The following is a 26,822-nucleotide window of genomic DNA, read 5'->3' as shown; positions in this document are numbered from 1 at the left end:
CGACAAGCCCTGCCATCCGTCAAGCCACTCAGCCGTCTCCTCTGGTGTCTCAAAGAATCTGGTCTTCCCGCCTGCTTCCACCCGCAGCCGTGCTGGGAATACCATTGCGTACTTGAGTCCTTTGTCTCTCAGCATCTTCTGGACTCAAGAACGACCTGCGTTGTCTCTGTACCAACTGAGTGAAATCTGGGAAAAAGATCACCTCCGAGTTCTCTAACCGGATAGGGGTGCCACTCTGGCGGTCTTTAGTATCACGTCTTTGTCCCGGTAGTTCAGAAGTCTAGCCAGTATGGGGGGGGGGACTTATAAGGGTACCTCAGTATTTAATCTGGGATGTAACGAAGTACTGAACATGACAATTTAAGGGAGAAAGCAGATAGACTGGAGATTTGATTAGTAGGATCCCAGTCGGACTAGTCAAAAACAGCTTAGCACGAGGCAAAAAGTGAGAGTAACCATGAAAGCAGTTCCCACTTTACTACATTTGGTATCAAACATGTTGGAATCATACCCCCACAGCGTAAACGGTGCGGGAGGTATGATTCCATGCACTGTAAAGCTCCTCTGGGAGGTCATCAGTGCTCCCTGTACGAGTCTTCTAGACTCGTACAACACAACATGGCTGCTGCCGACCAGGGACACGATTCTGCCCTCCTGCTGCAGAGCTCAAGGACAAGGGAGTATCCTTCCCACTGTCCGACCCCTCCCCTGGGAGGGAACCCTTAATAACCCCAACCCTTTCCCTAGGGTACTTCAGAACTTACCCGAGGGTGGGTCCCTAGATTCGTCGTAGTACAAGATTAATTTCAGACACCACTTCTTCAACCGTCTTGGCACTCTGGACTTCGCTCTGGGCATCAAAGCTGCAACTGTGAAGACTTCTGCTGCTCCTGATCTTGTTGCCCTGCTTGTCTGCTACAACATTCATGCCTGTGAACCATACAGGAACCTTCCAAGGCCTGTGGACATCCAAGACACCTGAAGGAATCTCCCTTGAAATGAAAGTCACTTCCCTGCATCTGCAGGCACCGCAAGTAAGCAGACCGGTCTGCTGATCCTAGGCTTCCACGGACTCTGAAAGGCTCAGCAATACAGGTGGCGGTTTTTCACATCCCTCGAGGCCTGCCCTGTACTCTCACCAAGTTTGAGGCCAGTATCCCTCATCAGAGCCACAGGAACGGCACCCCTGTGCACCGCCTCGACTTGCAGTAGCAAAGGCTTGTTGGCCTTCATTCTCCAAGTTCCTCAGGCTCCAAGTAGCACCAACCTCAAGCATCTCCAGTGATCAAGATTTTTGTCCTCACTTCATCGCTTACACCGTGGGCTGGCATCTCTGGTGAGTTGCTAGAGGTCCTCTTTGCAAGCCAGTGCCGCCGGCCTGTGGGTCCTCTTGAGGGTCATCTTTGAATTCTTTGGGCTCCCCTTATTGCTCGGGTTCTGCCCTGTTTTCTCCACCAGTCGGCAAACGGGCCACCTCATATTGTTCTTCACTTCATCTTTGCTTTGTTTGAATGTAGAGTAGAAGCTACATTCTCTTTCGATGCCTAACCCTTCATTAATGCATCATCCAGTACTGATACAGGATACCCTGGCCTCATGAATCTTTGGTACATGTCATTTGCTTGTTTGGGCGAATTCTTTATCTTCTGAGCAATTTTGCGTAGCACTTAGGAATTTGCCAATGGGTATACTCCACTTCAGTGCACACTGATGTCCACTATTAGCGTGCAGCAAGCTATTTGTATTTTTAGATTTACAGTATATTTGTATGCAGATTTACTTTACCTAGATGTGTTCTTTAACATCAAGAAATGTTATCTCTGTCACATGGATTTCAACAGTAAATCTTAATTTTTGGGGATTATTGTTCAAAGTTTGAATAAAATCACTAAAATCTCCTTCACTTCTATACCAGATTAGAAACAAGTCATCAATAAAAGGAACCCATAAAATCATGTTTCAAGCTTTCTGTACTTTCTTCTGTCCAAACAGTTTCTTCTTCTCACCATCCCATTGTTAAATTTGCAAAAGTGGAAGCACAAGTTGAACCCATGGCTGTTCTTTTCTTTTGTAAATAACCTTTATCAAAAAGAAACACATTATGTGTGAGACAGAATTCCAACATTTTTTTAGTATGCTAACCGATCTGGACCTTAAAAAGTATCAAATGTCAAGGCACAGGTAACCTTGAATTAATTTTTGTAGCTTTTGAAATCAAATATATAACTCAAAACCATGTTAAAAAACTTCTTAGCATTACATCTAAAGAGAACACATTTAAATGATAGGCAGAGCTTAATTTAGCACAAAAAAAGCAGCATCACGTTAAGGATGCCGTTGGGCTTTCTTTTCCATAGTACTGCCAAAGTGACAACTAGCCATATTAATATTTAACCCTTAAGTTCAATATGATGTGGTTTTGAAGGACATAAGATGTTACATACATTCTGTTGTCTGGATGACCTATATCCTTATACTGTTTGCACTTGGGGAACTTGGTTAGCGTTTAGCATTCCTTGGAAGAGCATCTGTTTTCTTGCTTTCTCTCCCTTTCCCGCAGGCTGCTTCACTCTTTTTATTCGAGCCCCAACCTCTCCAAAAACTCTGGGTTGCTCCTCCAACCCGTTTGCTCCCCGGACATTTTGACTTGGCTATTTTTTATACCCCGGCTCATCACCAATTACTCCACAGCCTTCCAAACTCACCATTTATCATCAGCATTGACTTTTTGCCCCCACTGTCCCCTCTGTTGCGCCACACCAACCAGATGTTTTTAAAAATAATTAATTTAATTTGGTCAATGCTTTTTTAAATCAAAATTATGTTTATTGAAATTTAGTGCAACAAGGAATATAGAGGCGATGCATTATACACTTGTACCCAAAATCCCTCAATCTCTAATGGTGACACAGATTCCTCATAAGTGGGTACAGCCATTGTGAACATAGAATCAGAAACATTTCCTCCTATCCATATAGATAAATTGCACTTATCGAATTATAAAATGTTCCCCCCAACTGCCCCTCCGTCTCCCTCTAACAACTAAGATGGTTTCACATTTTATCCACTTTCTAATGTGGTTGTAAGATGTATCTTGGGCAGTGAGGCAGCATCTTGCTGCCTGACTGAGTGGTGTGTTGGGTTTGGCGTCTTGTCAATGTTTTTTTTAAGCAGCGAATAAGTTATCTAAAGTAAAAATCTTTAAAAAATGTACTTCAGCATCTGGAAAGAGGTTGTCAAAGAACAATGTTCCAGGAAGTTGTAAGATGTCTCATTCTTAAGATTAATAGAGGACTCCATATCATCAAGAACGCATTGTTCTAGTACTGGACACTTGTTTTCTTTATACAAAATACTGTTTTAATGCAAGTTTGTTCAGTTGGATGAAGTAAAGAGAACCAAGGGTGCAACTCCAGAATGCATTATAAAGTTAAACTAAACCTAGTTTCCTTGGTAACCTAGAGTCATCTCAGAATCACCATTTTAAATCATACCAACTAAATTTTAAAGCACGAGCTGGTTTATATGCAAAATGTTCCTAAAGTTCTTTTTTATCAATATATTTCCATAGTATTTGCACTGCCTGGCTTGAGAGCCTTCACAACATCTCCACAGTTTCTGAAAAGTTCGAATTTGTTGGCTCAAAATGAAGGGGAAAAAACTGTTAAATGATCCCCCAAGAACACAACTCACAACTTCTTGATCATCTTCCGGTACAACTGTAGGTTTTCCTTCCTTTTTCAGTGCCTTCCTTTTTTCTTTCACCTGAAAAGTTAACACAAGAATCGATCAGCAAAAAAGAGGGATTCTTTGAAGATTATTTTATACGAAAATCTCACCCTTCAAAAGAGAGCAGACTGCACTCGATGTATTCTTAAGACATCCAGTACTAATGTCACAGGTTGGTGTGATGGATATATCTTAAGGGATGTAACCAAAAAGAGTTGCAACTACCCTGTCAATGTGCTACAGTAATTTTACAGCTTGGAATTCCAGAAGGTAGGTGGCAAAGGCTACAGAGTACGCATACAATCTAAAACAGTGAGTATAATTGTTCAGAATTCCAATAATGAAATGAACCAATGAAATGTGTACATTGTATTAACCCCTTAACTGCTGGCCCTTTTGATCCATAGTGCCGGGTCAAGTTATGTATTCAGATACCATAGAAGGTTACAATAAGACCAGGCCAAAAAGGCCTTTGCTTGTATCTTCTGGGTGAGCCACCTGGAAAGAGTAATTGGGCATTTGAAGCATTTTTCAATGCCCTAACGGAACAAGGCATGTAAAGAAATATTAAAAAGAATGAGTAAATTCCTTTCTTATGAACAAAATTGTATAAGTGCAGCATTAACCAAATTTGTAAATAGATTTCTGGGAAGCATTCATTGAAATATTGTTCGCTCTTGTTATCTCCTGGCCCAAACAGTTCACTGCTACTTCAATTAGAATTCCAAAAATTGGAAACATTGCCAGAAACTTCCATCAATACATGTATTGCTCCATTCCATGTTCTCACTTTCTGGCGACAGCTTGATTGTTAATAACTTAGATTACCTGTTTGAAGACCTAGTTTTAACTAATCATGACTCTCTGAAGATAGCAAGTTTCAATGTAAAGTTGTCAACCACACATCAGATAACAGTTCCTGACATACGTTGTACAAATGAGCCAAACTGTGACCATCATGGATATGATCTGATTGGTCAAAAACTATTGTTATCGTTTGACAGCTGAGATTTTATTAAGGTGAGCGACTTCACATTAAATAATTGTCCTTAAGCAATTCCCAAATAGAGTACATGGTATTCAATTGTGCAGTCTTGAAAACTGAACTTCAGTCTTGAGTTTTCCAATGATCAGTGTAGTCCTAATCCTTTGTTGTAAAAACTTCACTTAAATAAGGAACTAGGCAAAATGCCTCAGTAAGTTAAATAAACATCTGCAAGTGTAAGGCAGGTTAGAAAATGAGTTATTCCCTGGGTTTCGGATAGGGATTTGTGGCGCATGATTTTAAGGGTATTATGGATGAGTAGTACACACCTGAAACGTGGATAAATGTAACTTGGGATTCAGGCTTCATTTGTATGTGTTTAGTCAAATGCAAGACCACAGGAATGTAGGCAGTCATAAGTTATTACCCAAAAACGTTTAATTATATGAAACTTATCGCTGAGCAATAGTGGGCGGGGGTGATTAAAGGAGTTTAAAAATTGTTACGGAGAAAAGTCTAAAGAAATCGAGGGGAAGAAAATAAATTTTGAGATTCAGTGATTGACAAACTGACAGCAAGGGCGTGGTGTGTGAGGTAGTAGAAAATAGCCTGGGGTGTAGAGTGTTATGAGGACATTCAGTGTGCAATAACATCCGATATACCGCAATAGTGAGATTACATAATCCAAAGATACTGCACGAATAGAAGTAAACTTGAGGGTGTAGCGTAACCTTAGTGGTTTTGGACTTTTGGTTTAGATGTCAAAGCTTAATTTTAGAGAAATTTGTGGCAACGAGGCTCACTTTTAAAGGCTACAGAAATCTAGAAGGCTTTATTCCATAAGGGGTCACCTTACTTACTTATTGTAGTCTTTGAAATTAGGCTGAACGGGGTTGGGAGAATGGCTAGTGAAGCTTAATGGTTGGGTTTTGGGTTAAGCCACAGGACAGCATACAGAACAATGTCATACATTTACCCCAGTACAGAGAACTGGGCCTAAATCCATTGTTTTTTTGCTCCCCATGCCATTCCAGTTTGAACCCAGCCATATACAAATCAGTCTTGACCCCGCACCCAATGGGAATAGTCCAGCCCATACTGCCAGGCCAGGCCCTCCCTGGACTGGAAACAAGCATCCTAGGACCGGTTTCAGGATTTCACCCCTCATCAGCCAGGATAGCTTGACTCCAGTGTCTTGGTGAGCACGGGACCCAAGTCTGGGCATACCCGCCCAACTCAGGGGTGACAAATGCAAAAAGAACAGTTGGACAGAATTCTGAACAATGTCATACATTCACCCCAGTACAGAGATCTGGGCCTAAATCCATTGTTTTTTATTTTGCCAGGAAAAGGAAATGGCTTCCCACGCGAGGTAAAGAACAGTAAACCTTGCACCCTGGTTAAACTGTTGAATGAGCTCATGGGCAGGGTGGTGTTCAACCGATCTGAAGGAAAAGAAGGAAACGCCCCAAGATATAGATTTCTGAATTATGCCTTGTGAAGCAAAGTGCTTGCCTACGTCTTTCCCTATTCAACTAAGAGTAGTCCATGGTTTGTACTGCCCTTGCACTACTATCCTAGTATCAGCAGCCTTGGGATGAAAAAGCCCAGACAAAACTGACTTGTTCTATTCTGGAAACTCTTTAGCCATATGAGAAAATTAAAATTTTAAGCTACAAGAATATGGAGAACATTTCAAATTCATTAGGCCTTCCCAGCAGCAGTGGAAGCAAGTTTTTGACCTCCATCCTGTAAAGAGAGTTATGTTTCTGCGGGGCACTGCATTAAGACCCGCTACTGTACTCCTAATATTGAGCCACTTTGTAGACATGCAATTTGTGGGTCAATATTAGGAGCGCTAGGTTGGTTAGTCTCCTACACACTTTTTTTGTTACAGTTTTATATAGCACAACTCCACCCGAAGGTATCGGAGCGCTATACATGAGCATCAGTTGCATTACAGACTGACAAATTCATTTTTAGGCATGGCGAGATTAAGTGCCGCGAGACTCTAACCTGGTTCCTCGGCTTCAAATTCGCCCGCCCTAGCCTTTAAGTCACACCCTCTAATCACGTGTGGCTTCACTACAAAAACAAGAACTGCAGTGGCATGAAAAGGAAATCCACTAGTAAAAAATCATTACATAAAAAGAAAGCAGCAAACCGATAACTTACAATGTGGTCAATATATTCCTGACCAGCTTGTATGACATCCAATGCTCGTTTCTTTTGCTCAGGGTCCAGTAACATCTTATATGCTTTGTCCACAGCTGAAAAAATAAATACCATTACTATATTAGTGCTGCAATAGGAAGCTCATTTTGGGTTGTTTCAACTCTAATACACATAAACGGAAACAAATATGTTTAGTTATTAGAAAATTAATCTGATTCACAAAGCAAAACACCAATTGGTGTGTGGCATCAGGCGATAACTATTTGGGTTAGTGCATAAGGACTACAGTAGTCACCTATTTGTGTGGGTGAAACTTGAAAAGAATGTTTCACACACACATGTCATGTCAGGAGACTCCAAAGCCCCAGTGTGATTTTGTAGCAAGAAATATTATAAGGACAAAGTGAACTTTACAGTAACCCTTATACTCTTAGGCAAAGGGTTTGCCATTCACAACAACAATGAAAACTACATTTCAAAGTTATATGTAGATTCAATATGTAGTCTCACTGTCTGCCATGTGCAGATGCCGTGTCAGTTGCCATGCCACAATTCTCAGCTGGATAGAAGTGGCTTACAATGAGAAGAGCAAGACAGCCACTCAAAAGCCAAAATAAAAGTTACACACTTCTAATCTTAGTTTTCCATCATGGAAATTCCTTTGGAAGTAAAAGCATCAGAATATTCCTCCTGTGTACACAAACTGATAAATGTTTTTAAATTCTTTCGACAATGTAAACATAGCCAGTTGAGGTCATCATTTTCTTTTTTCAAAGAAAATATAATGAGCAATAATAGTCAAACATTAACAGTAAAAACTAATTGAGCTGTGAACGTCCCAGTTCATTTTCATCTTGCAAACAAATCATTAAACATGATATTTATGTGCAAATAAGCACTACTTTTGACACTGCTCCTTCAAGGCTCAAAGGACCTACCATATTCCAAGTATGGCAGTAAAAGTCAGAGCAAAGGTCCAAATGATTAAATTCCAGCTATGCTTCTGGTTTAATGGGAGAAATAGGAAGTAGTTTATACGTTGAAAGATACAATTGATGGATAACATTATAAGGAAAGAACATTTTACATCCTCTGTAACCAACTCTTCAACGTGTGCAGTACTGTAGATTCAAATGCTCTGCATACTCTTGCCATCTAATGTTGGGTTAGACGTTTGCAACTCGTTTGAGCCACAATACCTGCTGTGACTAATCCCTCGGTCCAGAATGCATCAGCAAGTCTCCACCTCAGAAGTTTTCTCTTCAGCTGGGAGAGTAGTAAAGTAGAGTGCAGTGTCTAAGACTGAGTGTGCAGTGCATGAGAAAGAAAGAAGTGTAAAGAGACAGAAAATGTGTGATATGCTAGATACCAAAACTGGATAATTGCAGTTACAGGCAAGTAACTTATTTACTTAGCCAGTATTAGACATTTCATAGATTCACATGCTTGAATCAGAGTAGCAAGCAGTATTGCATATAAAACTGAAATATCCTTAAAGGATGGTGGGTGAAACATTACACTTTGTAGACGTTAATATGACCGTTTGAACATAATATATGTAAACATATACACATCCCTACATATTCAGACACATATGTTGAGAACATAAGCATTTAAGTGCATAACATTCAGAAAAAGAACGCAAATAGAACAAAGAAAAGGCAATGTACTACAACTTGAAACGTTTGATTTGAACATAAACTCCTCTATTAAAGAGGTTCACCTTATTGGAATAAATGGCGTAACACTACCTGGGCTACGACTGCGTCGCTTCTCTGCACCGATTGCAGGCAGTAGCGCTGCGCAAATGAGTGGGTGCTCTTCCATGGAGCAGCACGGCATATCTTGTATAGCAGGATACCTGCAAACAGAGCAGCAGAAGAGGACACTGATCTTGTTCAATGAGCGTTCTCTTCTCGTTAAGGGTTTGCCCGCTTTGGAATGGCAGACATGAATTGTTGCTGGGATCCATCTTGCGATCATAGGCTTTGTCACTTCTGTGCCTAGATGACCTTCGCCATAAGTAACTGGTCAGTTTTGAAAATTAATTTAGTTCTGGGTAGGTAAAATTTGACACAGCTTGATGTCCAAAGCATGAATAGGCTGCACAGACTGTGTGGCTGGGATGGGGGAAAAAGTTCAAAGTAAGACAAGCTCATTAAGGTGGAATTGAGAGGAGACCTATGGGATGAACTTCGAGTTTATTCTGAGAAGTATGAAATCATCGGAGAAACAAAGAAGGGGTTCCTGAGTGGTAAAGCCCTGTTTCTCACTAACCCTTCTGGTAGATGTGAGATCGAGGAGAAGGGCAACCTTCCACGTGAGAAACTTTAATTCAGCCTTAGTCCAAGGGAGGCGACGGTGCCAACAGGGTCTTCAGATCCACAAGAACTAAGCACACATTTAGGTTTGTCCAGGCTGGACTTCCAGTCCCCACTTGCAGCCTCTTTCTGCAGGCCCCCTCTAACTGCGAGACTCCTGCACAGGAATCTGACAACAAAAGACACTGCTGCGCCTGAGCCCCCCCAGCCTGTGGAGAAGTGGACCAAGGGTGCCCCTGTGTCCCCGAAGATCTCAAGGGTGAGTTCCCTCTGACTGGTGCCCCAGTCCAAGCTTGCAGTATCTTTACCGACAGACCGTTCTCCCATTAAAGTGAATGGGACACCTGACGCCGTGACACACCTCTGCACATGGGTGCCCCTGTGCATCCCAAGGTGACCGGTTGGTGTGCCCTTGGACCTTGCCTTTAAGTCCAGAAGAACAGTCCCGTAAGTCATTGTTAAGTACCCAAATGAAATACATGTTTTTTCTCCATAGGATAACATTGCTGATCGAAAAAATACACTGTGTCCATTTCTGGAAACTGTAAAAATGTGTAACTTGAAAAGTAGTTACCCAATTCTGATGATCTTGGTATCTAAATTTATATAAAGTACATGTTATTTTTATAAATTGGTGTCGGATTTCTTTATTGAATGTGGTCTCACTTACTGCCTTTGAGTGTGTAATAAATGCTTAGCACTACTCCGATATGCCTAACTGCTCGCCCGCGCAACCACAAAAGAGAGCATCTGGGGTGTCATTTGTGTCTCTGTAATTTACTTTGGGGTTTGCCTGGACTTTACACAGTGTACCTCTTTTGGTCCACTATATAAAGAGCCAGCTTTAATTAATTTGTAGTACTGGTCACCAGTGAAAAGAAAAGGGGGTCTAGAAAGGTCCTGTTGAGCAACCTGCTGTTGCTAATCCACCATCTGAGAGAACGCTGGATCCTGCTAGTTACCAAAAGTAGATCCTCTCAATGTCCTTTCTCCTGTGCCTATTGCTTTGATAAGCCGTCTTGTAATGGACACATACGTAGCCTGGCATGAAGTCCAATTGCTGCACAGGAAGCCATTATTCCCAACAATTTCTTTACAGTGATAATGGGTCTGAAAAAGAGGCAGAAGCTGTTGTAATACCCTCTGTGGGTTGGGTTTTCGGTGTCTCACAAGGAAGGTCCTGGGCAGTACTAAACAGATTGGTGCTGGAGATGCACCTTTTTCACACTAATGGTAAAGCCTAGTTTGTGCAGTAAACACACTGCTAGCCGAGTATGTGCTAAGCATTGTTATTTGCTGCTACTGTTTATTAGTCATCTCAGTATGGAAGCGGATGAATGGAGTTTCTGTGCATAAGGGCTACTACGACCGCTAGACACTTTACCTGTAATCACCCTGAAAGGCAAACCCTTGAATTTACCAAAGGTACTGGTAGTGCGCTGGGTGCATCAGGATGTGAAAGTATGCATCTTTCAGATCCAGCACTACCATAAATTTGCCTTGGTGTAGCAAGGGGATAATATCCTGAAACATGACCATGTATACGTTTTCAGAAGAAACACACCTGTGCAATGGTCAGAGGTCAAGGATTACTCAGAGTGAGCTGTCCTTTGGGTTATAAGAAACTACAAGGAGTGCACCACTGCCCCACACTGGTGTACAGAAACTGGTGTTAGGGTGTCCTTTGCTAAGAGTGTCTGTACACCTTCCTTCAGGAATTAAAAGTGGTCTGAGCTTATTGCGTGATGGTGGGACGTCGGGAGGGAGGGGTGTGAAATTTGAGGCAGTGCCCTTCCCGCACAATGGAGCAGACCCACTGATCTGATGTAATAGTTCCCCAGTGTAATACAAGCTTGGCGTCCTTGCCAATCAGATGAAGTGTGATAAAAAAATGATAGGGTAGGATGGGGGGTAGTCACTTTGTACCAGAGGAAAATTTGGTAGGGCCACCTGTACTTCTCCCCCTGCCATTTCCTCTGTAGGCCCCTATTTGAAATTACTTTTTTTTTAGGACAGTTGGTACTCCATGTGAGAAGGTTTTTGCCCAGAGCTCCATTGTCTCCCTTGGTGTGCTGCTTGTGAAAAGCAGGCTTTAGAGTGGGGAAACATAGGAAACCTACAGACTTTTCTACAATTGCAGGAAGCTGGCTCTGAATATACTATACCAAAAAGACATATAGTGTGCACAGAGTCCAGTGAGTCCCCAAAGGTATAGCAGAGGATAAAGTAGATAATACCTTATTCTCAATTTAGTGGTAGGTGGGCTGAGCAGTTTGACTTATCAGAGAGTGGTGCTAATGCATTTGGTGTACATACTCATACAAGGAAGGAATACATACTCAATAACTAACTCAAAGCCAGTGGTTTGTAAAATATTACTTTAGTTACTTTTATTTTAGAAACCAAGTTGAACTCTGTTACAAGTAAGTAGACTTTTCAATTAGGCAATATTTTCAAGTTATTACTGGCAAAAGGTTTGTATAGCATCAATACAATGCTTTACATTTGCATGTAATACTTACTTTTCAATGTAAAAAAAAAGATACTTTCAATGGAGGATCAACACTTAGGGTTGCATTGGTATCTCACTGTATTGCACTATGGGTGGAAAGACAGGTGAGTAACTTGCAGGTAAATAAACGGTTTTCAGATTCAGTCTCGGCGGGCATTTCAGCCTTGATGCACGAATTCAGGTAGTGGTCAACACAGGGCAGAGGTCGAATCAAGATAGGTGCTGCACCACCAGCGACACTGGGGCGGCAGGGTGCAGAGGTCACTGGGACCAATGTTATCCTATGGAGGGCAGCTCGGAAAGGTACTGGTTGCATATAAAGTACCTGTGGGTCAAGGACACCGGCCCTGTGAATTGAGGGCAGCACTGGAGGGGCCACCAAATAGCACTGAGACTGCACCACTAGCAGCACAGGGGCGGCCGGGTGCAAAGGAGGCGTCGGGCGAAATCAATAGAGATCCTCGGTTGGGGAGAACAACTGCAGGCGTGTACCAGAAGACTGGCTTAAGGAATCCAACAACTGGAGAGGGGAGTTGGACAGTGGGGGGATGCCGGGACACAGTCAGTTATGCACACCCAGGGCTGGCTTAAAGCATCGGGTTTCTCTCACGGATCCGGTCTTGGTCAGGGGGACCCTTCAAGCTGAATCTGCAGGCGTCGTGGGGAAGATCAGGAGAGGTCATCCAATGCTGGATCCCAGGTCAGGATAGCCAGGGAGACGTCATTGGGTCGCTGGCCCAGCTGGACTCAGGCCGTGGGAGTCAGGGGCAGAGTGGTGCACGTGCCAGGGATCCACCTGAATCTGGAGTCCTTGAGATGGGTTCTTTCTGGAAAAATCCGGTGACCACGGGAGAAGAGAGTCTTTGTTGAAGACCGCACCTGGGGTTCTTGGAGGCTGCTGGCTATTGACCACGCCGGTTTCTTGGAGCAGGGTCGCAGGAGGCGGAGACAGGCCAGTAGGGCTAAGGCCAAGTTCATTGTCGTCGTCGTCTTCTCCACTGCTGCACAGCCCTTCGGCCCTTCTTGGTAGGTTGTCGAATCTGAAGAAAAAGGTTCAGGGAAGTCCTTAAATACCAAATTTAAGGGCGTTACTGAGTTTAGGGGCAGCAAGCCAATGGCTACTGTCCCTTAGGGTGACTACGCACTTTGGGTGCCCCCTCACTTTGGGGAGCGGAGCACTCAAAACGGCTTCACTGCACTTACAGTGTTCAAGAATGAACTCAGACACTGTAGGGGCATACTGCTAATGCAGTTATGCCCTCATCTGTGGTATAGTGCACCCTGACTTAGGTCTGTAGGTCTGCCAGCGAGGTGACTTAACTATGCCATAGGCAGTAGTGGGTAGGCATGGCACCCAGGTAGGTATGCCATGTCGATTCTTAGTTTAGTCACACTATAACACAGCCTGCAATGGCAGCGAGTAGGTGTTTGGTGTTGGGCCCCTTAGGGTGGCACAATACATGCTGCAGTCCTAAATCACCCTCTTTGGTCAGAAGGCCCTTGGTACCTTTTACAAGGGACTTATATGTGGCCCAGAAGTGTGCCAATTGTGGGCGCAATGGTACAGTTTTGGGAAAGAACAGAGGTGCTGGGCCTGTTTAGCTGGGTCCCAGGACACACTCAGTGACGTTAGCATAAGGTATCTGGCAACAAGTTAGGGGATAAACATGCAAAAAGGGGCACTTTCTTACGACAATATATTAAGAGTTTAAAAAGGAAGAATACAGACTACATTCAAATGTCCAGCTATACTGAAAACACACCATTTGGACAATTCCTTACTTTTCACACAAAAAGAGGCCTTTAAATTTGTTTTGAAGGATGCGCACAATGTTGTACAAAAGACAAATAAGACCATTTAATTTTCGCAGAGTCAATGAAGAGGCTTAACTGAATATGTGGACAGTATTCGGACACTTCTTGATGGATGGTATCCATCTTATAAGGGACTGTTACTTCTGAAAGGGCTTTGAAAATGAAGCCCCAATATATGTGAAGCGACAGGGTGGGAGATAGCACGGGAAATTCAGGTGGTGTTGTTGGGCTTGCTGCCCAGACCTAAGGGGAATAGACTGAGTAGGAGATTTGTCCTCTTGGGACTGGTATTGGCGAAGAGGCGGATTGCCATATCATGGCTGAAACGACGACTGCCAAAATGTAATGGACACGAGACATGATGGAATGGGAGACAGCCGAAATGCTCAGAATGCAACAGACTAGGAGGGATGAAAAGGTGGAAGACGATGTGCGGGCATGGAGGGCGATATTAGGTGAATTGACAAATGACAATACGGATAGTGAACTGAATGAGGAAGAAGTCGGGCCTGCACAGACAGGGCATGGGTCTCGGGATGCGCAGGAGACAGGGGAATCAACTCCTTAGGAACAATGAATTGATTTGGACTGTACGGTTACGAGATCTGTGGTTACATTGAAAGAGAATATACTGGACATGGCAAGGGAGGGGTGTTTGAAGTTGAGGGCAGGAGGAGTTGGTGGGTGGAAGGGGGATTACATAGACACTGGCAGGCCCTGGACATTTAACATTGAGGATAATATGGAATAATAAGTGGGGACTGGAATGGGATAAAGAAACATGTATGCTGCTAGAGCGTTCTTAGATTCGGATTGGTTTGGAAGATACTATATGATGTAATCAGATGATACATGCGGTTTATCCAGTTTTTGATGCTCCGCATATGCTTTTTTTTATGGTAATGCAAATGTCAATAAAGATATATATATTTTTTTTTTAAATGAAGCCCCAATATGCATTCTTTTCTTCATTATGAACCCAAGAGTGACTGCACACATGAACAGGTGGGTTTGGCATTGATGACAGATCTGGAGGTTGCAAGCTTGGCTTCTGGCTCTACCAGAACTTACTTGGAATCTGCCAATCCCCCTCAATGGTGATAGAAGAGTCCATGTTCCTTATGACGGGAGTATTTCAGGTGATGCTGGTGGGACCTAGATATTTTGGACAAGTTTCCACATTCACCCTGAAGGGTGTGGGCAGCTGTAACTAACAGTATGGATCAGCAGGGAAAAGTGGTTTTGGTGGTGCTTGCAAAAGGACCTGTACTCTTGGAACCAGGTTAACAAAAACATACTTATTGTAATCATCATTCTTCAAAGCAGGTATTTCCACTCAATTCAAAGGTTGTGCAAGATCCTCGAATACAGCTTTTCAAAACAAGCATAAGCAAAGCTAGTAGATTTAGCCTATGAAAGAGCTATTGCCTTTGTCAATGTGGTTTAGCCACGTTGTACACTAACGTGGCTGCTGTTCAGCATGGCTGAAAGTTAGTGCCATGGAGAAGAGTGGGGCGCCGAGGGGCATTCAGAGTGGGGCGCCGAGGGTCATTCAGAGTGGGGCGCCGAGGGGCATTCAGAGTGGGGCGCCAAGGGGCATTCAGAGTGGGGCGCCGAGGGGCATTCAGAGTGGAGCGCCAAGGGGCATTCAGAGTGTAGTGTGTTTATCTAGGTACCTGAATCGATACTCCTATTCTTTGCCCTTGTGTGGTTATAAATCAATAATATTCCTACAACGGCATAGAAACCCTTTTTCATAATTCAGTCATAGCGCATGCTGTCACATTAAGCAAGCCTATTCCTCCAGCCCCCTAGAAAGCACACCGAGTTCTCTAAACAAAACCAAGCCTCCAGCAACCTGGGAAATCCCCCTTGCTATTGTTTTGATTTCGTCCTAGAACTCCTGTAAAGCACTGTAAGAACGGCCAGTTCTTAGTGACATCTTTATTGACGTCTTATGTCCAACCTTACGTCAAACCCGGCACCTTTCAGGTATAAATATACCAACGCTGCCTTAAGCAAACACACGGTGGTGATGAATCTGGAGCAGCTACTACTTGCCCGAGAGCCCAGCTGATGCGAGAGCCCACGGACGCCGCCCCTCCCTCTTGACGCGCTGAGAAAGACACTGTATTTTCTCTTGCCGAGAAATCCAGCCTCCGGCGTTTCCAGCTTACCCTTGCGGGTGACTGGGATACCGAGTCCTGAGAGAGAGATACCAGCCCTCCTGCCTTCTAATACCCAGGTACTGAACTGACTAAACCCTTACAGAGAATTCTTGAGTCAGATCCTTGGTAAAACAAACTTAACTTAAACTGCTACTTACTTACTCCTTCCCACGTATTAGGCTTAGGTCAGGTACACCAGGGTAGGCGTAGTTAGAAGCACCAGTTGAGTACGATTAGTCAATGTATATATGTATGTATCTATTTTATCCATTTTAAAGTATCATATGGCTAAGAAACCATATCCATGCTTTTACAGTATTATTTCATAATCCTGCTTTTACTGTATGCACTTTACTTAACTATAAGTATTGCAATTGTAGCAATTCATTTCTCTTGTATGAGGAAAGAGACTGCTCAATAAATAACACCTTTTATGGAAAACGCCAGTCTCTCTTTTTCTCTGCAATCTGGTGAAACTAAGTACGCACCTTTGACTGAGTGAAATAGCTGTCTTTTGTTTTCACACGACTCTAGAGATACACTCTTATTCAGGGAGAGCAAAGTTGTCATGTTTTATGGTTGTCAGAAACTAAATCCCTTCTTGTCTATCCAGGGAGGTTAAACTTCTCCTCGCCTATTCGAGAAAGTTTGTAGTGAACTCTGAGCTAGCTGGCAAAAACTTAAGTCTAATATAGTCAGTAGAGACCTAGTTATTCTCAGTCCTACGTCTACACTACTGAAGATATTATTCCAATGCGCAGAGCCTATTGGGACTATAGGAACAACACTACATGGCGCCCAACGCAAGACGTCAGAGTAACTCAGTCGTGCTTTTTCACACAGACCCTTTCTCCCGTAAATACTCCAAAGACGTCTGGAGTGGGTCAAAGGTTAAAATCCGGCGGAACTTAGTAGGAAGAGATTTCTATGTATAGTTTTTGGTTTATTCAACGTTGAAGGATACAGTGTTCCAAAATATTGTGCACCTAAACTTTGTTTCCTTGAAACTTTATCTGCAACAATACCCTTCATGTCAGTAAAATGTCAGACGGTGAAGAAGAAAGGGAGGCAGCTAGAATAGCAGCTCAACTCCTAGCGGATGACACAAGTCTCCTGCAGACTGACCCGGATGCAATACTCATCCCGTTAAACATAAGAAAAACTATAACTATTAAACTTATAGAAAATGGACTAACATCGAGAGGTGGTACAGTCATATTCGTAATTGAGGCACATGAATATCGGCAGACAGAGGTATTCTATTCATGGATAAACCTTCCAGCAGCAAACGCTGTCACACTTGAGTTCCACTATTACAAAATAGAGGAACCTCCGGAAGAGTACACTCCTTTCGAGAAGGTGGAAATCCCATTAAAATACCAAGAGCACCTGCTCTGGTTTAAAGGCGCCCTAAAACATAATAATCACATCACCAGGCTCGGTCCACTAGGTAGACCAGGAGCAACATGGCCGGTTCTAGCCAGCTACACACCACAACCTGACATTAATAAAATGTCTAGCGAAGAACTCAGTTAAAATAAAAGAATTAACAAAGGCATATAGAGAGTTGGTTCAATTGGCAACGGAGGATATAAATTTCCTCCAGAAATTGAAAGAAACAGATATAGCAGAACAGCCATTTGAACTTGCCAGAATCATAGAAAAATCCTATGAAGAGCTAGGAAGAGATAGTTTGGGTGGGAAACCAGTAAAACCCCAACTAACTGAAAATCCTGAAAAGATATTTATTAAAAATAATTTAAACACTTCAAAAAAGAGCTGGGACGGAAATAAACAATCCACTCCCAAAGAAAAAAGATTCCAGTCCAGAGGAAGGTCTCCTCGGCGGAGAGAAAGATCTCCGGACCAAGGACACAAGTCTCCCCAGAGGGAGCCCTCTGAGAAAAGATACAACCTTAGAAATAGGGATAATCTGAAGAAACCTGATAGATATCAAGATATTGATACACTTCCCTCTCGATCTTTTCAGACTTCCTCGCAGAAATCGGAAAGAAGAGGACGGTCAGAACACAGGGAAGAGCACGTCAAGTCCAAAGACAAAGAACCTGCTCATCAAAGTAAAAAATTACAATTTCCAAAAAAGAAGGTAGCCAGTATTAAAATAATCAAACATGCCGAGGATCCTGAGGACACAACTGAAAAACGGAGAGTGGGCTCAGACAATGCTAGACAGCGCAGCAGAAGTGAGCATAGCTCGCAAGATCCTGATGAATCATCTAGAGACGGTGGACACGAATGAATACATTCAGGTGGAAACTGCAGATACCAGAGTTAGCAAACCTCATAAAATATACGAAATAACATTACGTATAGAGGGAGATAAGACTAGGAAAATAAGGGGTCTATTTTGGGATAACCTCTCCAAAGGCTATGACATCCTTTTAGCTGAAAAAGACTGGCCACCGGAGTTTGTCAGAGAGTGCCCTCATGGCGAAGAAATTATTATGCCTGCCTTCTCAAATCACATTCCAATTCATAAAAAATACACACTTGCAAGAAAGTGGGCAGTAGCCCAAGCACCTGCATTATATAAAAACCATGTTGGATGGGATGAGGACTCTCCTCCTCACAAAATCCAGTTAAAATGTCAACCAACTGCACAGAGGCAGTACCCAATTAAGCAAGAAGCTAAGAAACAGGTCAGGGAGATCTTAGATCAACTTGAATACCAGGGGGTGATTGAAACTTGCACCTCACAAATGAACAATCCTTTGTTTCCTGTCTCCAAGCCAGACGATTCATATCGTCTAGTTTTGGACTACAGACATCTAAACTCATGTTGCAAAACTTTTGCAGTACAAAACTCACATAGTGCAGCACTAATGAATAACATCGTGCGCAAAAAATACAAAACAACATTAGACATCTCTAATGGATTCTTTTGTCAAAACATAGCACCTGAAAGCAGGTATTTGACCGCTTTCTCAATAATGGGCTCGCAGAAAAAATTCTGTCGACTCCCACAGGGGTTCAAGAACAGCCCAGGATTATTCTCAGCAAGAGTAACAGGGTTACTACAAATGTATGATGATGAGGCATTATCTTATGTCGATGACATCTATCTAACAGATGATGACTTGGATACTCACTTGAAAAGAGTGAACACCATAATACTTGGGTTCGCAGCAGAGGGTTACAAATTCAACTTTAAAAAGTCACGAATTGCCCATCTAACTGTCCTGTTTTTAGGATATGAATAATCAAGTGAAGGCAAAAGCCTGGCAGACAATTTCTTAGAGAAATGTGCTGTAATCCAAGCACCAAGAACGCTGAAAAACTTACAATCAATTCTAGGTTTCCTGAATTTCGGAAGAACTTACATTCTAAATTATGCAGAGAGGGTTAAACCTCTCTATGAACTAATAAAACCAGATTTTAAAACAATCAATTGGACTCAAAAACACACAGAAATTTTGAGATCATTGCAAACAGACATGTTAGCTAAAACAAAATTGCAAACACGCGATAACACACGCAACCTTGTGATCCGGGTCATCCCAGGAAGATGCGGATTCACATACCTAACCCTTTAATGAGGGAGAAACGGTACCAATAGCATACAAATCACATTTGTACACAAAAGCTGAAATGAAATTTAGGTCAACTGAAAAAATTCTAACCGCGGTTCAGACTAAGGTAGCAAAAGAAAGAGCCCTAGCACAAGGTAAACGAATAATCATCGTTACACCAGTACCAGCTCTAGAAGCGGTAACAAAGGCAAGCATTCCAAATGCTAAAGCGCTACATCCTAGATGGATACAATGGGTTAATTCTTTTGCTGCAACAGACGTGGTCTACGAATTTGATCCTAATTTAAAAACACAAGAATTTCTCCAATATGAATTTGAATGTCCTCTGCCGACCGAAATCTTGCCTCTTGAACACTACGGCTGTATAATATATACAGACGGATCAGCACAGCCCGCAGTTGGGGGTAAACAAGCTTACAGTGCTGCGTGCACGATTGTTAAAGGTCGTTGGCACGAAGAAAAATTTAGACCACTGGTCACTAAAACACAATCTCTAGGAGATTGTACAGCTCAGCGAGCTGAACTACTAGCATTTAAGATGGCGCTTGAAAATACTGATCGCGAATTCCCCACACTCAGTGTGCGATTCATATTATTGCGTTCATGTTAGACCTGACACCTTTTGGCGTGGTTCTTCCCCCATCTTTTTGCCTCTGACTCATGTGTTTTGATGCTGTGCTGGATTTCGTTTTTGCTGATTTAGATGCTTTGGACACTCTGCCACTGCTGATCAGTGTCAGAGTGTAAGTGCTCCCTCTGTAAATTGCCCTATTAATTGAATATACCTGATTGGCATATTTGTATCACCATGGAGTCCCTAGTAAAGTGCACTGTGTGTGCCAGGGCTGGTGATGACAGATGCTACTAGTGGGCCTGCAGCGCAGATTGCGCCACCCACATGAGTAGCTTCAAAATGGTGACTCAGGCCTGCCAGCGCAGGGCCTGTGTGCAGTCAGTGACTGCCATGTCAGCCTGGCCAGTGTCCCCACTGGCTAGGCCTAACCCTTCCCTGTCTGTGCACATCAGTCACCCCTATGGAAGGCTCAAGGTACCCCCCTGGGCAGGGTGCAGTGTATGGATAAGGTAGAGCATGTACTAGTGCAGGTCACATGCTCTGGTAGTGGGCTGCAGCCATTTTATGTGCTCACTGCTGTAAGGCTATCTTGCTCCATAGAGTAACATGGAGGAGGCTGGGCCCATGTGATACCAGCCTATCTTCCCATAGGAACAAGATGGGACATAAGTGAAAGATATCCCTGAACTCAGAATTTAATGACACATCTTTTAGTGAAGGGTGTTTTTAAATCCTGTAATGGAGAATAGCACTTTTAGAAAGTGGCTGTTCTCTTGTCTAAACCTTTCTGTGTGCCTGGGTTTGTGGAATGCCTGGGTGTGACAGGGGGGCTGCAGAGCCCCCGGAGGAGAGGGTCGGAGCCAGCCCGGGGATGAAAGGGCACATCTGCTGCCCGGGAGGTGGGAGGAAGAAACGCCTGGTAAGTGCTGGGCTGTGCCTGCCTGCCTCCCCCATGCTAGCTCCCTCCTGCCGGCCAACTGACACCTCTGGCCCTGAAGCTGACAGGAAGAAGAAAACCAGAGACACCTCAGTGCTCCGCAACCCCCAGAACTGGTTTAGGCTGGACTCAGGGCTGCTTGCACAAAGACTTCAAAGGACTGCAAAGACTTTGAGGGGTATAAGGAAAGGACCCCTGACTACAGAGAGTTGGATTCTGAAATTCTACAATCAAGAAGGAACCTCTGCTGGAAGGAGGACAGCTAGAGAACTAAAGGAAGACTGCCTTGCTGTGTGCTCTAAGGGCTGACCTGTTCTGCTGTCTAACTGGAAGCTGAGGAGGAGAAAGGGACTTTGCTGTGTGCTGTGACCCTGCCTACTTGAAACTGCCAAGACTCTGCTGTGTGCTGTGTCTACAACTGAATCTCCAAGGGCCTGAGAAGAGCTGGCCTCCTGTTGGGAACCCAGGGCTAAAGGTTCCTAAAGCTTTGCCCGAAAACAGCTGCAAAATCGTGCTGTTGTGACCCGAGGCGTGTGGTACTTGACTGCGGAGCGTGAGGAAGGGATCGGTGTGCTCATCGGCACATTACCAGTGAGGGTCGTAGGCCTGTGGCGCCTCCCCTCGTGGAATCCGCTCCAACGTGGTGGGGAGGTCGAGAGGGGGGTCTATCCGTGACCAGCGCCCTCGAAAACCCTTTGCCGCCAAGTCACCCTCATGGCCCGGGCCAGGATCACCCCTAGAAGCTGCCGTTCGTGACCAGGAGCTGCGGGGCCGAAGACCGAAGCCGCCGCGTTCCCATTGGTCGAAGGAGCCGAGCCCCCTCACCAACGCCGCGACGGGATTGGCCCGTGCGGCGCGGCGTCACCAGCGTCCTTGTGCCGTGATTGGCTGGGAAGCGGAAGCGTCACGACAAGCCGTCCCGGGAGCCGCACTGCCAGTGGCTGACTCCCGGGTGTAAGGGGGGGCTCGTCTGGAGAGCCGCGACGGGATTGGCTGCCTGGGCGGAGGCGGCTGGAGGAGCCGAAGAATCACCGCGATCACCGCCGGGCCCGGGAAGAAGTGACCTGACCCCGCCGAGGGACTCGGAGGCGTCCCGCACCCCTGGCCAGCCGTCCCCCCCACAAGGTGAGCCTCACCGCCTCCCCCGCCGCTCGTTGGATTGTAGAGAGCGGGCGGGAGAGGACAGGGGACCGGCCAGGGCGGGGGACGCGTGCGATCTGCACGGCCCGGGGCGCCTGTCTCAGAAGGAGCGAGGCTACACCCGGGAAGAGAAATAGTCCCAGAAATAGTCCCCGAGCCTCACAAAGAAGCGCATTGGCAGCGCTTGGAGTCCCCAAGTAAGATGACACGGGGGCAGTATTTTTAATGCTCGCTTTGAGAGCATATTCTGTCAAGAACAGTCAGTGTTGCTTAGTCTGAATTATTGATTTGAGAGACTTGAGACTGTTTTGTTTTTGGTTCTGAGAACTGCCTATTATTAAGTGCAACCCTTAAGATAAAATGCTACGTTTGCTAAAGAAGTGATTATCATGCAACTGCTTCATTTATATGCTGAAACTAGATAAAGCTATATATTTTTATAAAATATACTTACCTGTGTGGTCTCAGTTTGTGGTCGATTGGGGATTATTGTTGTGTTAAGTGCAAATGTTATCCACATTGCCTCTGTTTAGCCTAGACTGCTCGCGCCATGCTACCTAGAGGGTGAGCAGGGGTTATCTCAGAGGGTTATTCCTTCACTCTGACTAGAAGCAAGGGTCCCTACTTGGTCTAAGGTACTTACCTCTGCCAACTAGAGACCCCCGGTTCTAACATTGTTGGACAGCGGTGCGGATTTTGAACTAATAATTGCACTTGACCTGCAGTGATTTCTTGTACATCACTAGTCTAGTTTAGCAAAACAGGTTGCGCAAGATTTTTTCTTTTTTGGTGGAACCTTTTTAGGTGAAAAGGTTAGGAAGCATCATGTCTCGGAAAGCGCCAAGCGTGAATGGAGAAGTGGAAGTGGAATTTGAAATCCAGGAGTTGTTAACCTATAGCAAGGAGCACCTGAGAAAAGTCTGCAAACAGCTTGAATGCCCAGTAAGGGGCGGCGCAAACAAGGAAGAGCTACGGACAGCTCTGAGGGCCTGGTGGGAGGCCAAACATGGTGTTCCAGAAGTCACTACTGGAGAGGGAGGCACACAGGAGAATGCGTTTGTGTCCAGTGAATTGCCAGTGGCGGGGCCAGCGTCTAGGCCCGGCAGCAAACACTCCGGTAGGGTTATTTCTCCAGAGGAAATAGAGGAGAATCAGAGAGTTAGGGCCCATGAGACTGAGCTTTTTAAGCTCCAAGCGCAAGCAGAGGCGGATGAGAGAAGAACCGCTCTCGCTTTGGAGGAGAGGAAACTCCAATTGGCTCATGAGAGGAGCATGAAAGAGTTGGACATCAAATTTAAAGAGAGGGTGTCCAGTTCTAATGGTGGCAGCGCACAACCAGTACAGGCGGGTAAGGTATACATACCAAAGGATCTGGTACAGAATTATCAGAGGGGTGAGGATATTTATGCGTGGTTCAGAGCGTATGAACTTGCCTTAAAGATGAATGAAGTGCCTGAGAAGAATTGGGGAGCAGGATTGTGGAAGCATTTTGAGGCCTCTGGGAGGGATGTTTTGGCACCCTTAGAAGCAGAGGATGCTTTATCCTACTCCGCCATGAAGGAGGCTTTGTGCCTCAGGTATGGGCTCACTGCTGAACAGTACCGCCAGAAGTTTAGGAACTTCAAGAAGCTTGATTCAAGTACTTAGGTGGAGTGTGTGAGTATGTACACGCGTGCACTGGAAGGTTGGATGAAGGGCAGCAAAGTTACTGATTATGTGGGGTTGTGTCACTTGATTAGTAGGGAGCACTTAAGTAGTTTATGTGTCCCAGAGCTGCGCCAGCATCTTTTGGATAGCAAGTTAACTGATCCCAGTGAGCTTGCTAAAGAGGCGGACCGGTGGACGAGCACCAGGGTCCACAAGGGGGTGGTAAGTACCCCAGCCAAAGGTGGACAGGGTCCCCAGCAGAAGAGTGGGGGGGACACGGGTAATCAAAAGGAGTCTTCTAAAGGGCCCCAAAGTAGTTCCCAGGAGAAGGTGTCTCAACCCCCCAAGCCTAAGAAGTCCTGGCCCCATAAGGGCACGCAGGACAAAAAGACCCCGCCTACTTGCTATTCATGTAGGGAGGTGGGGCACATTGCCCCCAGCTGCCCAAAGAAGAAATCAGCACCCACTGGTGCTCCAGCTCCGGCGTTAGCCAGTGTAGCTTTGGGAGGGGATTTGATTTCTAGTGGGGAGAAGGGGTTAGCATTGATGACCCTTGTCTCTCTAGGAGACCAGGAGATGGACCAGGAAACCTTGCTGCCCCAAAACACTAAGAAATACGGGCAGAAGGTGACCATCAATGGACAGGAGGTGGAGGCTCTGAGAGACACAGAGGCCAGCGTGACATCTGTCAGGTGTCGGTGGGTGACTGAAGAGCAAATTGTTCCCAAGGTACTCCGGCCTGTGGTGTCATCTGACAGTTCGGTGCGCTACTGCAAGTTGGCAACGGTTCCATTTGAATGGGGAGGAGTCTCCGGTATTTTGGAAATTGTTGTAAGTGATGCCTTGCCTGTAGATTGTCTATTAGGTAATGACCTGGAGAGCTCCCCATGGAAAGAGGTGGAGCACCGGACTCACTTGGAGATGTTGGGTTTGCCTGCGTGGATCTGTGTGTCCACCCGTGCAATGACAGCCAGAGAGGGCGGTCTAGCAGAACTGGAGCCTGGGACAATGGCCCAGGTACCTGCCAAAAGAGGAAGGGGTAGAGGGCGTGGGAAACCGGCCCCCACTGTTCCCACGGTTCAGGAGGAAGCAGACCCAGAGGGGGATGCCCTGGAACCTACAGGGGAGCAGGTGGCCGAACTAGGGGAATTGCCTGAGCTGTCCCAGTGGCAGCAAGAGGGTGGTCCCTCCAGGGAGGAATTCTGCCAGGCTCAGAAGGAGTGCCCTTCTCTCATTGGTGTGCGGCAGCAGGCTGCCGACCAGGCCGCAGGCCTGGGGTCCAAGGAGCATTTGATCTACTGGGAGGATGACTTGCTTTATAGTGAGCCTAAGTTCGCTGAGCCCGGTGCAGCCCGTGTGCTGCGCTTCAGGAACTTCCTACTGGGTCTGGCTCATGACGTGCCTCTCGCAGGACATCTGGGGCAAGACAAGACCTATCACAGGCTTGTCACCCATTCTACTGGCCCCAGATGAAGACGCACGTCTCTGCCTTTTGTAAATCTTGCCAGACTTGTCAGGCCAGTGGCAAGAGCGGAGGGAAGCGCGTGGCCCCCCTCCAACCCTTTCCCGTGGTGAGCACCCCTTTTGAGCGGGTGGGCATTGACATCGTGGGGCCCCTGGATCCCAAGACAGCCCTAGGCAACAGGTTTATCCTGGTCTTGGTGGACCATGCCACTCGGTACCCGGAAGCCATCCCGCTCAGGACAGTCACCGCCCCAGTGGTGGGCCGTGCCCTGATGGGGATCTTTTACCGTGTGGGATTTCCCCGGGAGGTCGTCTCAGACAGAGGGACAAACTTCATTTCTAGGTATATGAAGTCCCTGTGGAGTGAGTGTGGGGTGACATACAAATTCACCACTCCTTACCACCCTCAAGGAAATGGGCTGGTTGAGAGATTCAACCGCACATTGAAGGGCATGATTATGGGCCTGGAAGAGCCCATGAGGTGGAAATGGGATGTCTTGTTGCCATGCCTGTTGTTTGCCTACAGGGAGGTGCCTCAGAAATCCTTAGGGTTCAGTCCCTTTGAGTTGCTATATGGCCACCCTGTCAGAGGGCCTCTGACTCTGGTGAAGGAGGGGTGGGAGAAATCCCGTGGGAAAACCCCTCAGGATGTGTTCAGCTATGTGCTGGCCATTCGCAACCAGACCAAGCGCTTCAGGAACCTCGCTCAAGAGAACCTGGAGGCTAGCCAGGAGGAAATGAAGAGGTGGTATGACCAGAACACTTCTCTGGTTGAGTTCCGCCCTGGTCAGAAGGTGTGGGTGATGGCGCCAGTGGAGCCTTGTGCGCTCCGTGACAAGTGGTCTGGACCATATGAGGTGGTGGAGCGCAAGAGCGAGGTTACCTATTTGATTAACCTGAAGACTCCCAGGCAGCCCCTGAGAGTGCTACATGTGAACCGCCTCAAGCCCCACTTTGAGAGGACTGAAGTGACTATGCTCATGGCTACAGATGTTGGAGGGGAGGAGGATAGTGATCCTCTCCCTGACCTCCTGGCAGTCAAGGAGCAAGATGGGTCAGTGGATGGTGTGGTCCTCTCCCCCACCCCGACTCCAGAGCAGCAAGAGGACTGTCGCCAAGTCTTGTGTCAGTTCGCCTCCCTGTTCTCCCTGACCCCAGGTGTCACCAAGTGGTGCGTCCACGACGTGGACACTGGGGACAGTCTGCTTGTGAAACAGAAGTTTTACAGAGTAGCTGACAAGGTCAGAGCCAGCATCAAGGAAGAAGTTTCCAAGATGTTGACACTAGGGGTTATTGAGCCCTCCAGCAGCCCCTGGGCTAGCCCAGTGGTCTTAGTGCCTAAGAAAGCTGCTACCCCCGGTGGCACCCCAGAACTTCGGTTCTGCGTGGACTACCGTGGGCTCAATGCGGTCACCAAGACTGACGCGCACCCCATCCCCAGAGCTGATGAGCTGGTGGATCGGTTGGGAGCTGCCCAGTACCTGAGCACTTTTGATTTGACTTCAGGGTACTGGCAGATTGCCTTAACTGACGGGGCAAAGGAGAGGTCAGCATTTTCCACACCAGAGGGGCACTTCCAGTTCCGTGTCATGCCCTTTGGGTTGAAAAATGCACCTGCCACATTTCAGAGATTGGTCAACCAGGTACTGGCGGGGCTGGAGCAATTCAGCACAGCCTACCTGGATGACATTGCTGTGTTCAGCTCCACTTGGGAGGAACACCTGCAACACCTCACTGAAGTGTTGAAGGCTCTGCAGAAGGCAGGCCTCACTATCAAGGCCAGTAAATGCCAGATAGGGCAGGG

At 45.7% G+C, this 26,822-nt stretch overlaps 1 protein-coding gene across 1 annotated transcript in view; it reads right to left on the bottom strand.

Moving 5' to 3' along the window:
• Nucleotides 1-26,822, bottom strand: part of DNAJC8 (DnaJ heat shock protein family (Hsp40) member C8) — a 222,262-nt gene that overhangs the window by 81,726 nt on the left and 113,714 nt on the right. Inside the window, exons 5-6 of the mRNA XM_078682509.1 lie at nucleotides 6,890-6,984; nucleotides 3,694-3,765 (exon numbers count right to left, since the gene is read on the bottom strand). Of these exons, the coding sequence (XP_078538635.1) occupies nucleotides 3,694-3,765; nucleotides 6,890-6,984 (167 nt within the window). The remainder of the gene's footprint in view (nucleotides 1-3,693; nucleotides 3,766-6,889; nucleotides 6,985-26,822) is intronic.

The sequence above is a fragment of the Lissotriton helveticus genome, chromosome 3_1 (genome assembly GCF_964261635.1).
Source record: "Lissotriton helveticus chromosome 3_1, aLisHel1.1, whole genome shotgun sequence".
Taxonomy (NCBI): domain Eukaryota; kingdom Metazoa; phylum Chordata; class Amphibia; order Caudata; family Salamandridae; genus Lissotriton; species Lissotriton helveticus.
Note: the sequence above shows the minus strand (reverse complement) of the source record. Positions and strands in the feature narration are given on the sequence as shown.